General features: G+C 38.2%; 2 protein-coding genes across 3 annotated transcripts; one reads left to right on the forward strand and one right to left on the reverse strand.

Annotated features, from left to right (window-relative positions):
- The first annotated feature begins 1,947 nt into the window (after positions 1–1,947).
- oit3 (oncoprotein induced transcript 3) lies at positions 1,948–10,040 on the forward strand. The gene is made up of 9 exons (XM_059566787.1): positions 1,948–2,151; positions 3,798–4,172; positions 4,259–4,372; positions 6,729–6,851; positions 6,930–7,052; positions 7,136–7,296; positions 8,236–8,648; positions 9,033–9,132; positions 9,258–10,040. Exons 1-9 carry the CDS (start codon positions 2,097–2,099, stop codon positions 9,420–9,422), a joined length of 1,629 nt encoding a protein of 542 aa, XP_059422770.1. The 5' UTR covers positions 1,948–2,096; the 3' UTR covers positions 9,423–10,040.
- A 642-nt stretch (positions 10,041–10,682) lies between these two features.
- Positions 10,683–15,120, reverse strand: LOC132157435 (group XIIB secretory phospholipase A2-like protein). 2 transcript variants are annotated; one of them, XM_059566789.1, is made up of 4 exons: positions 14,651–15,120; positions 13,530–13,606; positions 11,188–11,353; positions 10,683–10,981 (listed from the first exon to the last, which is right to left on the reverse strand). In XM_059566789.1, the coding sequence occupies exons 1-4, from the start codon at positions 14,997–14,999 to the stop codon at positions 10,863–10,865; spliced, it is 711 nt and encodes a 236-aa protein (XP_059422772.1). In that variant the 5' UTR covers positions 15,000–15,120; the 3' UTR covers positions 10,683–10,862. The 2 variants fall into 2 exon arrangements, with proteins under 2 accessions (XP_059422772.1, XP_059422771.1); XM_059566788.1 differs by having other exon boundaries at positions 13,518–13,606.
- Between the last annotated feature and the right edge of the window lie 870 nt (positions 15,121–15,990).

The raw sequence follows: 15,990 nt of genomic DNA on the forward strand, positions 1-15,990 counted from the left end.
ACTCTATATGTAATACATTTTCATGTGAACTGGACTCATAATAACATTGAATGCTTTGTTTCTAATTAAGCTGCAGCACTTGTTTTAGTAATGTTTACCTCAACAGTGATGTTCGCCTTGACCTGCTTGACTCCTGCTTCTTCCCACATTTAGCTCAACTTCCTACCAGATAGCAGGCTTCTGTTTGTACACCGTGTCCAGCAGCATACTCAAAACTGCATTAGTATGCATTCAAATGACTTTAAAGAAGATGCATCTTCTCTACCTACGTGAAGAAAGCAAGACTATTTTTCTCCCATGGTTTCTTTCTTACAAAGTCTGCATTTACTCTGATATTTTGTGACTGATCATAAGCAACAAGCAAATAGGATTAACCTACTATGAAGGCAAGAAAATAAGAACCCTCTCTTCTTTTCTTAAATGTGAAAAAAAGAAACATCCATGCTTGTTAAGCACTAAGACTTGAGAAAACCAGCAGCACCTCTCCATTTGTCATTCAGACACTTTCCTCCACTCTGTGATAATGATACCAGTGATTAGGACATTGTCCTGTCTTTCCTGTGCTGCTGTGAAGGACAAAGGAAAGAAGACAAACTTTACAAAGTGCAAAGTTTGACTGATTACTGATTAATGGATGGCTTAAAGGAATAGTTCTCTGCAAGCGATAAACCAACAGAAAACTATGATCAAAGAAGTTTATGAAGCCACACAATAGCGTTATGTAAGAAAAAGTTCAAAACTTGAAAATAAGCTGTTAATGTGTTATTGTTAAGTTTAACTAATAATTTAAACATAAATCCATCATCTAAGAAAATGGCAGCACAGTTAGATTTGCAAATTTGCATCTGATCAAGCCATAAGTCTTCTACAAGAATGTTCTTTGACCAGACAAGTCCAAAGTGGAGATTTTTGTCCATAATGCACAGTGCCACGTTTGGTAGAAACCTGAAGAGTTTATTAGCAGAAACACCTCACACCAAAAGTCAAGCATGTTGGAGGAGGGCTCAAGATTTTGGATTTGTTTAGTAGCCACAGGACCTGAGTCAAATGTGAGGACATCATCCGACAGCTAAACTTGGGCCAAAATTGGGCCATGCAACAGGATAATGATCCCAAGCACACCAGCAAATTTACAACAGAATGACTGAAGAGTAAATAAGGTGTTGCAATCGCCAGTCAAAGTCCAAAGCTCATCATGATTGAAATGCTGTGGCGAGAGCTGTGCATAAACAAATGGCCACAAATCTCAATAAACTTAAGCAATGTTATAAAGAAAACTGGGCCAAAATTCCTCCAGAAAGATGTGAGAGACAAATGTAAGAGATAAAGTCTTACAAAAAATGTTTACTTAGCGCTATTGCTGATCAAATCTACAAGCAATTGAATCATAGGGTGTCCTAACTTTGTCAATTCAGTTTCTGCTGTACTATATACACTTTAGGTACACTTTCAAGTCTTTTGGTTGAAAGAGTGAAAGAAATCAAACCAGATATAGAGACTGATGATTAGATGGTCCTGATGCATAATAAAGAAAATGACAACTAGGATCTGCGTCTAGTTTGAGAAATTTCATGAACCAGAAACAGTGAGGAGAAGATTATGGAATGCCAACTTACAAAGTAAATGCCTCATCTGGCAAATAAGAAGAAAATGGTATGGATTAAAGAATTTTGAAGATGGTAAACATTGCCTGCTAAATGCATTACATCGGCACTTCTGTCACTGCTTTGAGTGGAGTCAGCAGCTGAAGACATGTTGGGTGGGAAGACAGAGGATTCTGGAAGAAGTAGTAGGGTGGGATAAACAAGCCGGACTCTAGTAACAATTAGAGGATGGTCCTTTTTCTATCTGGACGGGTGGATCTTCTTAGACATGGGACATAGGGACAGGAGAAGAGGTCAAGGTGAGATAGATGTCCTGTCAACAGGAAGACGACAATCAAGTCATTGTACTTGTAAACCCATCCTTCATAATGACTTGGATAACAGAATCCACTATTAAATCACATAGCTCTTCCAAAAACTGTGACAAGAAGGTAACGACTGGGTGTGCGTCTGTGGCTTTCTCGTTAAATACATTTCTCTCTACCAATAGACATGCTTTTCGCTCTGGTTGTTCTTCTACAAGCTGTGACTACAGCACAGGCCATCGGTAAGCACATATTGTTTTATATGTACACTGCTTATTATTATGGAGTGTTTATTCTTTGAGTTTCAGTCTAAATGACACTGCAAACCAGTTTTCCATTTTCCAGTTTTTCACTGAATTACTTTGATCAGCATATTGCTATATATATATTTTTTTTTTTTTTTTGCCATTTTTTTTGTTGCATTTTTTGAAGGGCATGCTTACTTGTGCAAAAGTCACATCACTGTTTTCTTGTTCCATTATTGATGGACTTTACAGTTATTGAAACAAAATAAGTAAACAATGAACTGCTTTCAACTGAATCATGACAAGAGCGTTTTGAGTGGTTTTTGTGTTGATCCAGTATGTGGTGGCTAAGAGGTAATGCCAAAATGTTCTTTCTGGCCCATCCCTAAGTGTTTTTGATGTTTGTTGTTGTTGTTTTTTCTTTTATTACAGAATCTTCCCATCTTAATTCTTGACTTGAGTTTACTAACGTTCCTTACTTGATTTTGACTTCCTTCTGCTGAATACAAAAGATGAAATTTGTAGAAGTGTGCTTACCACCGACTAATATTGCATTAAAATAAAAATAAAAAGAAGAAAGGCAAACAGCCTTGGCATAACACGAGGTTAAGTAAATAATGACAGGACTGTCATTTATGGGGGGAACTAAGACTTTAAGATTTGGAAAAAGAATTACAATTACCATGGTTACTAAACAAGATTATAAGTCATATGTTTCTGTAATACAGCTGCTGGTCTTTAGATATGATTCATGTACCTCAATGTACAGTAAGTTCATGCAAATCCTGAATCCGGTTACTTAGTGGACATCTGCTTATTAATAAATTTAACTATCAGTTATAATTATACCATAATTTAAGCAAGAATAATGTTGTGTGACATCCAAATTAGTGTTATTACTCAATCATAGTGGTAGAGACAAAGGTAAATATGTTATAAAGGTGTTATTTTTTAGTTAAAAGGGTGTTATTATGTAGTTAAACAGGTTAAAATGAGTCAATGCTTTTGGCTCAGTATTCTATTCTATTCTATTCTAGCAACATTTTAATCATTAATCAAAATATCTTTATTAAGAAACTTTCTCCATTTGAGCTCATCCACCATTTGTTTCAAATACCAAAAGATGCCCAAGAAATAAGCAATATTTGTAGTAAAAAAAGTTTCTGGGTGTGGGTAGGTTGGGTTGTATGTGGATATGCAGCAGTTGTGAAAGGTGAGAAATTATTGTAACAGTGTCCAAGAATGCTGTGTTTATGACCTGAACATCCGTTTATCCTTGACCTCCGGCTGTTCTTGTATCAACTGAACATCCCTAGGAGACAGACCTATCTAGAGTCTGCCTGTGCTGACAATACTACCCTCTAATATTAATTAGAATATTAAGACATGTCTGTGGGTGTGAAAGTGCCATTTTCAAAGGCACTGTTTCAAAATGTTTGTGATTTGAAAAATTCACATGATTCCACATGAATATTATAGCAAATCATGCAACTCAGATGAGTTGTGTTAATACTTTTCTAAATGAAATTCTTTTGCCGAGGAAATTATTTTAACAAAAAGTAGCACCATCAGTCTGGTGGCGGCAAAAGCATGTACTGATGCGTAATATGTGCTAAGTTCTGACCAATTTTTACCTGTCTCAGCTCTAGATCCCTGCTCGGCGTATATCAGTCTGAATGAACCATGGCGGAACACTGACTACCATGTCAACAACTCTGCGGGAGTCCCTCTATGTGACCGGCATGTGGCCAGAGAGTGGTATCGCTTTACGGGGATGGCTGGGGATGCTATGCCAACCTTCTGTATTGAGGAGAACCACTGTGGTACCCATGCTCCCATCTGGCTGAACGGCAGCCACCCTCAGCCTAGTGATGGCATTGTCACCCTCCCAGCGTGTGCTAGCTTCAATAATAACTGCTGTCACTGGACAGCTAGTGTGGATGTGAAGGCCTGTGCTAAGGGTTACTATGTCTACCGCCTGCCCCGGCCCTCCGTCTGCTTCCACGTCTACTGTGGCCGTAAGTCCTCCTCCTGCCTTACTGGGTCTTTCTGACATTTTGTATAAAATTGACCTCCATCAGATTCGTTATGTGTGTTGCCATAGATTTCTATGACATATGCGATGAGGTGGATTGTAACGGAGCTGGCTGTCCTGTGGAGCCAGAATGCCGATGTCCTGAGGGAACGGTTCTAGGCCCAGATGCACAGACATGTCTGGGTGAGTAACAGTGTGGTCCAGTCCTGGCCAAGATAGATGCTTATAGATCCGAAGGGTAATATTGCGATTAGAATGAGAGAGCGCTTTCGCAGTGATGAAAAAGAGACCACAAGACTGTTGAAAGGCGAAATTGAGAAACAATTTACTAATGTATGAAGGCAGCCAGCTAAATCAATGCTTTTAATGGTGAAAAAGAAGAGAGTGCAAATTATGCAGCACCTTTCAAGGGATTTACAGTTTAAAAGGAATATCTGTTGGTAATTTTCAGGAAACAATCCCTTTAAGTTTGTCTAGGAGAACTTTTGCTCCCTTCTGGTGATGTTGCTATGGTTACCTCTTAGCATGAGCCTAACTTATGTTCACAATTATCATATCTCTTAAGGATACGTTGTCACAAGAACAGTCAGGGTTTATGGATTAAACCACATCTAGAGAACTTAAATATCAACTTGGATTGTATAAAACGGCTCTATTATTGCCCTGTACCTCCCTGGACTCTGGAAAAGCCAACCGTTTTTTGGACTCTGAATCAGCACAAAAACATAGAAACTCATCCAATTAAATACCAACAGAAATTCTTAGAGCTAAGCTCTTCATTTCCACTACATAAAACTGCATTCACGGATGGAAAGACCAATAACAGTGTATCAGCAGCAGCAGTGATAGGAGATCAACAATATGGCATTCGAATTCCGAATCAAGGCTCTATTTTTATAGCTGAGGCTTGAGCATTATTGCTTGTTCTAGAAAATATTGAGAATATGTCAAGAACGGAACTTTTTAATTGCCTCTGACTCAAGATCATGTCTTCAAGCACTTGAATCTCTAAAAACTGATCATCCCATAATTGTTGAAATCTTAACCAAATTAGATCTTTTAAAGAAAGATAACTTTAAAATTATTTTTTGCTGGGTTCCAAGTCACATTGGACTTACTGGAAATGAGAGAGCTGACACTGCTGCCAGGGATGCACTTGACCTGGAAATATCTGACTGTCAAATACCACCTTCTGATTTTAAACTGATTTTAAAATACACCTAAATGTATTTTAGATTTTCTATCTTATTTTAAGTTGAAATGTTTTATATAATGTAAATCTTATGGATGATACTGAACTTGTTTGCCATGTAAATAGCCATGATGCTAACATGGCGTAAAAAACTTAATAAACAAACAAACAAGAACAGTCAGAGGCCAAGGATATACAGAAGTTTAAGCAAGACTGCTCCTGCTCCTGGAGGTCCTGCAGATGTAGCTCCAAATCTAATTAGGCACTCCTGAAACAAGGTCTTCAGGATTACTAGAACACCCCAGGCCAGGGTTGCCAGGTCTATGAAACAAAACCAGCCTAAATGTGACTCAAAACTAGCCCAACAGCAAATTGTTCTATGGTTCTGTTGGAGGTCCCCTTTATTCAAATGGCATTCCTTGGTGTATCGCTTTAACCTGTGAACTAAAAAAGCAACCTGCAACAATGTAAAAGTAGCCCAATTCTGTGGTAAAACCGCAGACTTGGCAACACTGATCCAAGCTGGTGGGCGGGAGCTGGATGGAGCTACACTCTACAGGACCCTCATGTTGACCCTCAAAGACCAGGATTGGACACCCATGGTATAGGCCCAAGTAGTCTACACACACTGACCCACTTGAAACATTGTAAAAATAAAATAAAAAGCCCTTCCAACTTTTAGTTTGACTTGGAGGCTTGGGGGATTCAAGCCCTAATTGGAATGGTTAGACTCCTCAAATCCTTTCTTAATTTGCAGAAGGAACACAGTGCATGAAGCGGTCCTGCTTCATAAGCTGGTGAGAGGAAAGTGTCAACTCCAAATGCTGTAGGGGCACAACAGGAAAATAAGGAGTAAACAGAATGAGTTAAAACAGTTAGATGTAATTGAATGCGTTCATTTACTGGATTAGATATTCTTAAGGACATCAAGCCATCCTACACACTGATGCTTTCTCTCTAGCTTTCAGTTTTCCCTGTAAGCATTTCATAACCTTTTTACCCTTCAGGAGAAACTTAACTTATCACTGTCAATTCCACTTCCAGAACAACATGAATTACAGGCCTTGTTGCAAAACAGTCGTCCACCTACAGAGGGAACATTTTAAGGCAGCATTTTGTGTTGTTCGGCACAAAGAATGATCTATTAAAGACAGACAAAAAAATTCTAAAGCAACGTTTGCAAATATAGAAAACCATCCAAATTCATTTGAGTCTAGTCTTCTCAGGTGAAGCATTGAATGACGCACAAAGTTGCTGCCTGTGCTTGCCAACTCAGTTTATTTCAGTTAGGATGCTTCCTTCAAAGTTTCTACTCCACATTCACTTATCTTCTTCTGTTGTGTTAAGATGTGAACGAATGTGAGAAAGGCAATGGAGGATGTGCAGAAATATGCATTAACACCAAGGGCTCTCGTCGATGTGAGTGTGGACCAGGTAAAGAACTGGACGAGGACGGGAGCAGCTGTAAAGGTAAGAACATGAGAGCATCCTGAATATGAGCAGGTTTTAAGTTAACTCATGCGTTGTGGTTTCTTTGGTTGTGTGTAGAGACTGCCGGCTGTGACAATGTAAATGGAGGCTGCAGCCATAGATGCTCCTCAGAGGACGACTCATATTACTGTCATTGTCCTCGGGGTCTGACATTGGGAGATGACAAACGGACATGTCAAGGTAAGCTGAACCTATCTCTCCTACATTGTGCCTCTTTCTGTTAGGGTTTGTAGATTTCACTACGACATTTGTTTTGTGTGCAGTCCCTGTGCAGTGTGATCCTAGTTCCATAGAGGTCTCGATTCCCAAAGACCTGGTGGGAGGACTTGAACTCTTCCTGTCTAACACTTCCTGCCGGGGCATTTCCAATGGCACCCACATTAACCTCCACTTTAGTCTGAAGACATGTGGCACTGTGGTCCAGGTAAAAATTATTATGGATTTTCATGCACACCAAGACCAAAATTGTCTGTTGCCCTTTTAGGGAGTGTCTGTTTACCTTGTTGGCAGAGGCTGTTTATTTTAACATTACCCATCAATGTGTGGTTGGGCTAGTCAGCATAACATAAGACCGCTGTCTCTTTGACACAATTGACCCAAGTTAGAATCTGCCTTTTGCCGAACTCATTCTTGTCCATTTTCACATCTCATATCACATTGGAAAGGCATTTATTTTCTATAAAAATTAAGGGAAATCATTGAAAAGTTGAAAACGAAGGGTAGGGTTAGGGTTAGGTGTAGGGAGGGATTTACTGTCCCAATAAGTCAGCATCAATTTATTAATTTTAACAAAATAATTTACACTCAATACGTTATTATTGCATACTTTTTTATGATGTACTACGTACAATACTAAGGTGCAGAGATTTGCCACTGTTTGCAATAAGTAGTATAAATAGCAGAAAATACTGCTATTTTTACACATTGTAAATAGATGCTATGACTATTTGCACTATTTGCATAGTGTAAATAGCATATCGCAAAACAATACTGCTATTTTCACTTAGTGGAAAAAGCAATAGATGCTATTTGCACTTAGTGTAAATGCAGTAGTATCGCAATGCAGCTTATGGCAGTAATAGCAAATTAAACAGTCAAAAAGAACCATTACCACTGGGAAATACTGTGATCTTTACTGTCATTCTTGCCATTGGTACTTCATAATCTGTAGCTTGCAGGACTGAATACATAACACCTACCGAGAATCCGGCCCTAATGGATAAAATCAAGTCCTAGCTTCAATATTTTTCCTCACTTTTGCATTACTGAAGTAAAATATGTGCAGAAACACCATAACATGTGAACTATTTGATAGTTTTCTGGGAATGTAGTGGAACATCAACTTCCTTTCTCTCTTCTCCAGGTCATTGATGACAAAATTGTGGGCACCAACTTGGTAACAGGTTTGCCACGCTCTAGTCCCAGCAGCAGTGGGGACTTGATTGTGCGCACCAGTAAACTACTGCTGCCAGTTACGTGTGAGTTTCCACGGCAGTACGAGGTGTCGGATGGCTACCTGCCCAGTCTGCGCAACACAGCACTCGAGTTAGCGGGCCACAGCGAAGGAATATTCCCCTTCAGTTTGGAGCTCTTCAAAAATGCAGAATTTTCCGAGTCGTACAACCAACCTCCTCAATTGCGTTTGCGTGATTCCCTGTACTTTGGCGTCGAGCCTCGAGAGCGGGTGGATGGCCTTGCTGCTCTTGTAGAAAGTTGTTTTGCCACCCCTGGTCCCAAAGCTGACCAGGCCTTAAAATATTACCTCATCAGAGATGGGTAGGCATTTAAAAAAATAAAAATAAAATAAAGGCATATTGTTCTGTACACTCATTCTGCATGCGTGATTTTAGCCATTTTACTAACTTCAACTAGACACAGAGTTAGACCACTCTGTACCTTCCCTGTTGAAAAATCAGCATACAGTATGCTAGTATGTTGTGAAGCATGGCAGCTTGTTTGAGCTGGTTTGAGTTGGTCTTTAGTTGGTCATGAGCTGGTTTGAGTAGGAGCTAACAAGCTTAGGACCAACTCGAACCAGCTGCCATGCTTCAAAACACACCTAACCAGCATACTAACCAGAATATGCTGTTTGTCACATTTACACAAAGGCAGATTCTATATTTAAAGAGTGTTGTGCTTTAATGGCCTTATATTTCTCAGCTGCATTTCAGATGATACGGTGCGTCAGTTCTCGGCTAAAGATCAGCTCTCCAAACACTACCAGGTCCCTGTCTTCAAGTTCATTGGCAAGGACAATAAAGTGAGTAGGGAACAGGTGCATGTTGGGACATTCAGCTGCCTGGTCTTTCCTTTGCATCTGCCTTTGTGCAATAATGGGCTAGCTACTACTTTTCTGAAAGTTTGTGTGTACTATGTGTGCATTAGGAGGTGTTCCTGCATTGCCGTGTGCTGGTGTGTGGGCAAGAACAAGGGGAATCTCGCTGTACACAGGGATGCCGAAAGCGCTTGAGGAGACATCTCTGGACTGACCAGCACCAAGAACAACACATACTTTCCAGTGGACCCATTCACATACTGCCAGATCCATGAAACCACAAACACACCTATAAAATCTCTTACCCACAACGCCAGCCACAGGCTACTTTACAGTATTTAAACACATTGCATAAAGTATCTGCAGTCATTTTAAATTTATGAGTTGCATCAGTTGCTTCCTTCCAGTACTTCTGACATTATATTTACTACGTACATAAAGCCTTACTAGAAAATACGTCTTTACATGTGGATGCTGTAGGTGATATATTGTATATGCAATAAACAGTATAAGCCTAGGCATTTAAAAAAAAAAAGGTTAGAACAAGAAACCGAGTGGCATTTAACAGTTTTAATGCTAATTTGCATATAAGCTCAGCACAGTTTACTGGGGAAAATAAAATGATTTTACAGCCAATAAAATTACTTTTGTCACAGTCTGTACTCTGTAGTCATATTGTCTCTCTCAGTGCAATACGCACTCATGCATGTAACTGTTTAACACCCATTCTGCATTTAATTACATTTTAAACAAACAAAAAACCCCAAAACAAATAAAACTACTTGGCTTAGGTGAACATTTGAGTTTTCAGAACATGATATTCAGACAAACAAATATTATTTGCATAAATATCACCACCCTTCAGCATTCTTTTTTTATTATTTCTAAACAAAACAACTTTAGTTCGGAACAAAGTTCCTTAATAATAAATTAACTAGTAGCTCTATACCAACAAACTGTCAGATATTGTAGGAATTTCTTTTCTTTCTTTCTTTCTTTCTTTCTTTCTTTCTTTCTTTCTTTCTTTCTTTCTTTCTTTTAAAGCCAATTAATATTGTTTATCAAATTGTACATATGAAGTTGTCACAAACTATATGTTTTATGGATATTGTCTTCCCATACAACAAACCTACATACAACCACACACTGCAAATTTGTGGGATAGACACTTTCACACATACAACATAACACTTTTTCAGTTTCCGCCGAACTAGAACTAATCCACTAGCATCAGTTCAAGGGTTATAGGGTGAATCTCACAAAATGTGTCAAGAAAATGTGGAGGTAATATTTCCCCCCCAAAATATGGGAGAAAATATAAAATATGTCAGTTTTTAGGACCAGGAGATTTGTTTGTTTGATTGTTTGCTTGCTTTGTGACAATGCAAATAATAACTGTACAATAAATATTTTATGTAAATTAGTGAATTATATTATGTGAATTAATAGTATTTATACATTGCAGTAGTATGTCATATACATTTAATGTATGCTGATAATAATTAGTGTTATTATTATTATTATTATTATTATTAATAAAACAAAAAACAACCACCACTGTTGTGCATTGCAGTAAATCTGCCTTATTTTCATTGATGTTTTGAATCGTGACCAGGGTGTCTTAATGAGATTCATCCTAATAGTGACCCCTAGTGTGGATAGTTCTGGAGGAACTTGTAAAGTGTTTATATGTGTTGAAGGTGGTTTGTAGGCCTTTACAGCTCATCCTTCTCTTCTCCTTCACAATAGCAGGCTGCCCTCTGGCCGTTCATGAAGGGCCTGCAGCCCAAAGTCCACACGGTGTTATACATGGTGTCAGCAAAGGTCTCACAGGCTGTGGGAGAGAAGAGATATGAGGGGTTTTGTCTCGTGTGCAAAAATGCTAATTAAAAATGACAATCCATATAATCAGTCAAAAATGTTTTAGCTGGTTTCACCATAACAGATAATGGATCTGTTTCAACACAGATAAACCATTACGTCTGTTGTGTGTCCCTATAAAACATGGAAACCCAATGTGTGTGTGTGTGTATTTCATACCCTCAACTTTTGATATGAAGCCCAGACTCTTCTTCAGGTCACCACAGATGCTATGGAGGCACCAGCGGAATTTGGTGTCACAGCGGTACTTGTTAGAGCCACAGGTGTCATAACAAATGTCTAGCTGATTACAACATTTGGTCATGGCTGGGACACCCATATCAAACTGTGGAGTAACAGCATATTACAACATGAGCTTTAAAGCTCTTTTGCACTTCACTGTTAAAACACAAACAACCACATGCATTTCAGACACACAAATAACTTGTTAAATGGACCAGTCTATGTTATTGCATCCTTTCAATGTCCCACCTTAATATGAATTAAGGAAAATAAATGTATGTGAGTCTATATATCAATAATAGTTATATTATAAATTTATATAATAGTTTAGTGAGTATTGGACCTTAAAATAAACTGTTACTATTAACTAGTTGTTTATTAGCATGCATTTTACCTGTTTATTAGTACTTACACGGGACATATTAATGCCTTTTTCTGCATGACCATATTTTAGATCCTTCAATCTGACCCAATACTTAAATTTAACAACTACCTTACTAACTATTAATAGGAGTTTATTGAGGGAAAACTCTTAGTTCATAGTGAATATGTGTTCCCTATTCTAAAGCGTTACCAATAATTATGTATAATTATAAAATCGCTTTGCAGTGTATGCAAAGTTTATGTTATGGTAATAGCCAAACTATAATATGCTGGACTTTAAATGCATCACTAAATTTGAAACAATATCAAACATCTTTGGTGTAAAAAATGTAAGACTCCTACTTTAGTCATTACCGTAGTTATTTAAAGGAACACTACACTTTTTTTTTTTTAAATAGGCTCATTTTGCAACTCATTGAATCTGATTAAACCATTAGCATCTCGCTTAAAAAATGACCAAAGAGTTTCTATATTTTTTCCTATTTAATACTCCTATTTAAAAACAATTTTCTAGGCTGATATGGCTAAGAACTATACTCTCATTCCAGCGTAATAATCAAGGAACTTCACTGCCATACCATGGGTGCAGCAGGCACAATGATATTACGCAGCACCTGAAAATAGTCCCAGCTAGTTTGTGTAGTTGCAGCAATAGCAGAGTTGCTGGGGACTATTTTCAGGTGCTGCGTAATATCATTGCATAATATCATTATAGAAACTCTTTGGTCAATTTTGAGCGAGATGCTAACAGTCTAATCAGATTCAATGGTCTATGCTAAGCTAAGCTAAAGGTGCTACCGCCAGCCCCGGAGATTGACTGAATGGATTAGAAAATGGTAAAACTCAACTCAAGCAGAGTTGCGAAATGAGCCTATTTTCAAAATAAGTGGAGTGTTCCTTTAAGAGATGCTGTGATGGTGATTAGAGTCGCATCGTAATTTGTAATGTTGAAATGTGAGACAATTATATTTGTCGCCCATATGGCAGGATTCCATTATATGGCATGCATAAGTGATTTCTGTATTAACACCTTAATCCTCAAAGTTAGAATTTATTCAAGTTCCAGAAATACATAAAGGGTTATCCATGAGTCTTTGTGTGAAAGTAATTGGCACATTTGCTTTCCTGACAGCAGTCCTCTCTCCTGACAGCAGTCCTATCAGCACTTTGGCTGGATGCCAAACCTAACGGCCCGGAACCTGGCGGATGTTCACCATCTCTTCAGAGTCCACACTTGTGTCTCGATTTCTGAAATTGTGCTGGCCTGAGCAATACTAGTCATGCAGAGCCAGACTTTTAACTTAATGCTTTGAGGTCTGGTACACATTGCAACTAGCCTATATGGCCCAGAACCACCCACTTAGAAAGCAAGAGGCATTTTGACTGAGTCTGATGTAAATCCCAGTTTGTCACAGTTAGAGGTTTACTTAAACTTTTACTTTTCTTTTATTGTACTATAACATTGCTTGAGAAAAGAGAATAAGTGCTTTATATTTAAACCGTATATTTTCGTATATGATGCTACAAACCTGGAAGTGAGATATCTACCAGTTTGTTTCATAGTATGTCACTGTACAATACTGTAAAACCCAAGTTATTTGTCAGTGCTTTTCTACTTTTAACAAGCAGGGCTCGCTTTGTGTTATCAGGTATCAGACAAGAAAGGTACAAAATACTCATCTAATTTTTCTCCTGTCTAACATGTAATTAGTAGTTGGTTGATTTGGATGGATGTTTTACAGTACAACTTTGATTCATTGGCCAGTGTGTACTTCATCGGTCGGATTCACACAGATAATGGAACAGAACACACAGTAACACTGGCAAGGAAGTAATGGAATGGTTATGAGATGTAATGTTTGTAGAAATAAAGAGACACATACACTGCTCGGTACCTGGAAGCCAAGCAGTGAGGTGCTACAACCGTCAGGCTCTGGCATTTGATATCCAGTCCGAGGCTGAGGAGCTTTACCTGAAAAACAGAAATGATACATTATAATATATCATATCTTTAATAAGTGATTTACTTAAAGTTGCTATTGACATTTATTAGAATACATGTTATATAACAATAGCATTGAGAGCTTTACAAATGTGGAAACAATCAAAAGCAGTTACGCCAATCTACTTATAATGCACCAAAAACATTGTTTTTCATGAATATTTTCCTGGTTGACACTGGACTATTTTGGCTTCATGCTGTTTCTTAAGGATTCAACTTTAGTAACCTAAAAAAAAAATTAAATAAGGGACAATGCGCAAAGCAGAATCTAAACGAGCAATACCCACGTTTTTTGTATTACACATATGACATCTGAAACTGAAGAAGGTATTTTTTTTTCTCAGAATGTATTTACCCACTACAGTTAATTCAGTCTTATTCCGTATTATTATATTTTGGGAATTATGATCTTTCAAACTTGAACTGAAGGGTACAATATCACTTGCATAGCTATTAAAAACTACACAAAATTCCTGATAAAATTACCTTAATGTAAAATATTGAATTAAAACAGCAGAGGTCCTAAAACAGAGCCCCAGGTAACCCCATTATCACTAACTGTGAAATATCTATTTTTTTATTATTTATTTGTGACAGTTTTAATTGCCTGTTTAATAATGGAGAAATCCATTGCAAAACATGCAAGTCTTTGTCATTGTAGAATTAAATCAGTAATATAAAGGAGTGAAGAGATAAATAAAGTACTTCCGAAATTCTCTAGCATAAGCATATGAAATGTTCTGATTTATTACTGTCATCTGTAGAGTGGTGTGATCGACTTGCCACACCATGTCTGTCAACATGAGGAGTGAGGACAGATCAGCGAGGGCAGTTATGTATAATTTTTGGTGATTGAAACACTTGGTGACAAGCAGTCAACATTCTTTTGAGCTTTTTTTGTACAGACTCACATTCGTTTATGTTCTACTGGAAACTAAAGAAAGTCTTTGCCCAAAGCATATAGTGTGACAGTGATCTGAGAAGCATTTACAATACAAGTACTATTTCACTTACCATATCTACAGCGGTACTGACATACGCCGTCCCGACCCCCCATCAGCTCTAGTATAGAGTCAAAATAGCCATTCACTGCCTGGAAACCCCCTCTGATAGAACCGAAGCCCCAGTCTGAATCATCTTCAAATTCTTGCTTGGAGCTCTGGGTCTCTGTAGGTTTTCCCTCAACGGGGGCATCTGCCATCAAAATGTCATCTGGGGTTTCACCAGCCTGAGCTTCAGGTAAAACAGAGCCGTCAGCTGGAGAATCCTCTGCAGCTGCATCAACAGAGGCCTGGATAAGTGTAGCGGTCAAGCCTGTGGAGATACATAGCAGGAGCAGCAGCAGCAGCACACGTGGAAACATGATGTGGCCCCGGGTCCTATGAGGTCTGTACGGTCCAAGATCAAGGGGAGACCGACCAAGCCGAAGGGCTTAGAAAGAAAAGAGCGAGCAGCACAAACTCTGTTGATAGTGTCTCGTGGAAGGGACTTTGAACTGTGATTAGATCAAGCAGACAGCAAGGCATTGATTGGTGCGAAGGTTAAAGGTAAGAGGCTTGCTCTCTCAGTGGATCACAGTCACACTCCCCTTTTGTAATCAACTTTCTGCTGCAGTTCCCACTTTGCCTAAGAGGGTCTTCTCTCTCACACAATCATTTCATCTAGAGCTATCGCATTTCTACTATTATTTCCATTGACAGACCATTGGTTATCTCAAAGGCCCATGTCGTGCTCAGCTTTTTGATGATATGAAATTTGTATGAGCCAAAGTTTGGATTGCAAGGCTTTGATAAGATTTGTGGGTCAATAACATGGCGTTTATTTCTTCGAAAATAATAATAGTATTATATATTTAAAAAAGAAATAGAGTACAGAGACCTGAATCACTTCTATGTGGAACCTGTTTTTAATTTCTGAATTAATTCATATTAATATTTTTGGGAAGCATACAGTTAGAAAAATTGGTTAGTTTAATTAGAAATAACATAGCACACTAAGTCAGAACAGGCTGAAGTTTCATGTTTCGTGAACATGTTCTGGCTGATTCAGATGGGGACGTCCTCTTCTTTAGTTATCAGTAACATCTACCATTAGTGTTTTTATTTATTAATTTATTTTTAGAATAGTCCTATACATTTCACTATAAAGTTCTATAAAGGTCACTTTAGGCTTTTAAATAAATAAAACATCTAAATCTGCTTCAGCTCCAGCATTCAGGCGGTACCTCGGTGCAACAGCACATTTCATGAAGTGCCACAAGAAGGCAGCAGTTGGCTGTTAAAGCTTATTTGAAAATATATGAAACTATATGGGTCATTCCTGGGATTTGGTGATTCAACTTGGAATTTTCTAAA

This window comes from Carassius carassius, chromosome 14 (genome assembly GCF_963082965.1).
Source record: "Carassius carassius chromosome 14, fCarCar2.1, whole genome shotgun sequence".
In the NCBI taxonomy this organism is placed as follows: Eukaryota; Metazoa; Chordata; class Actinopteri; order Cypriniformes; family Cyprinidae; genus Carassius; species Carassius carassius.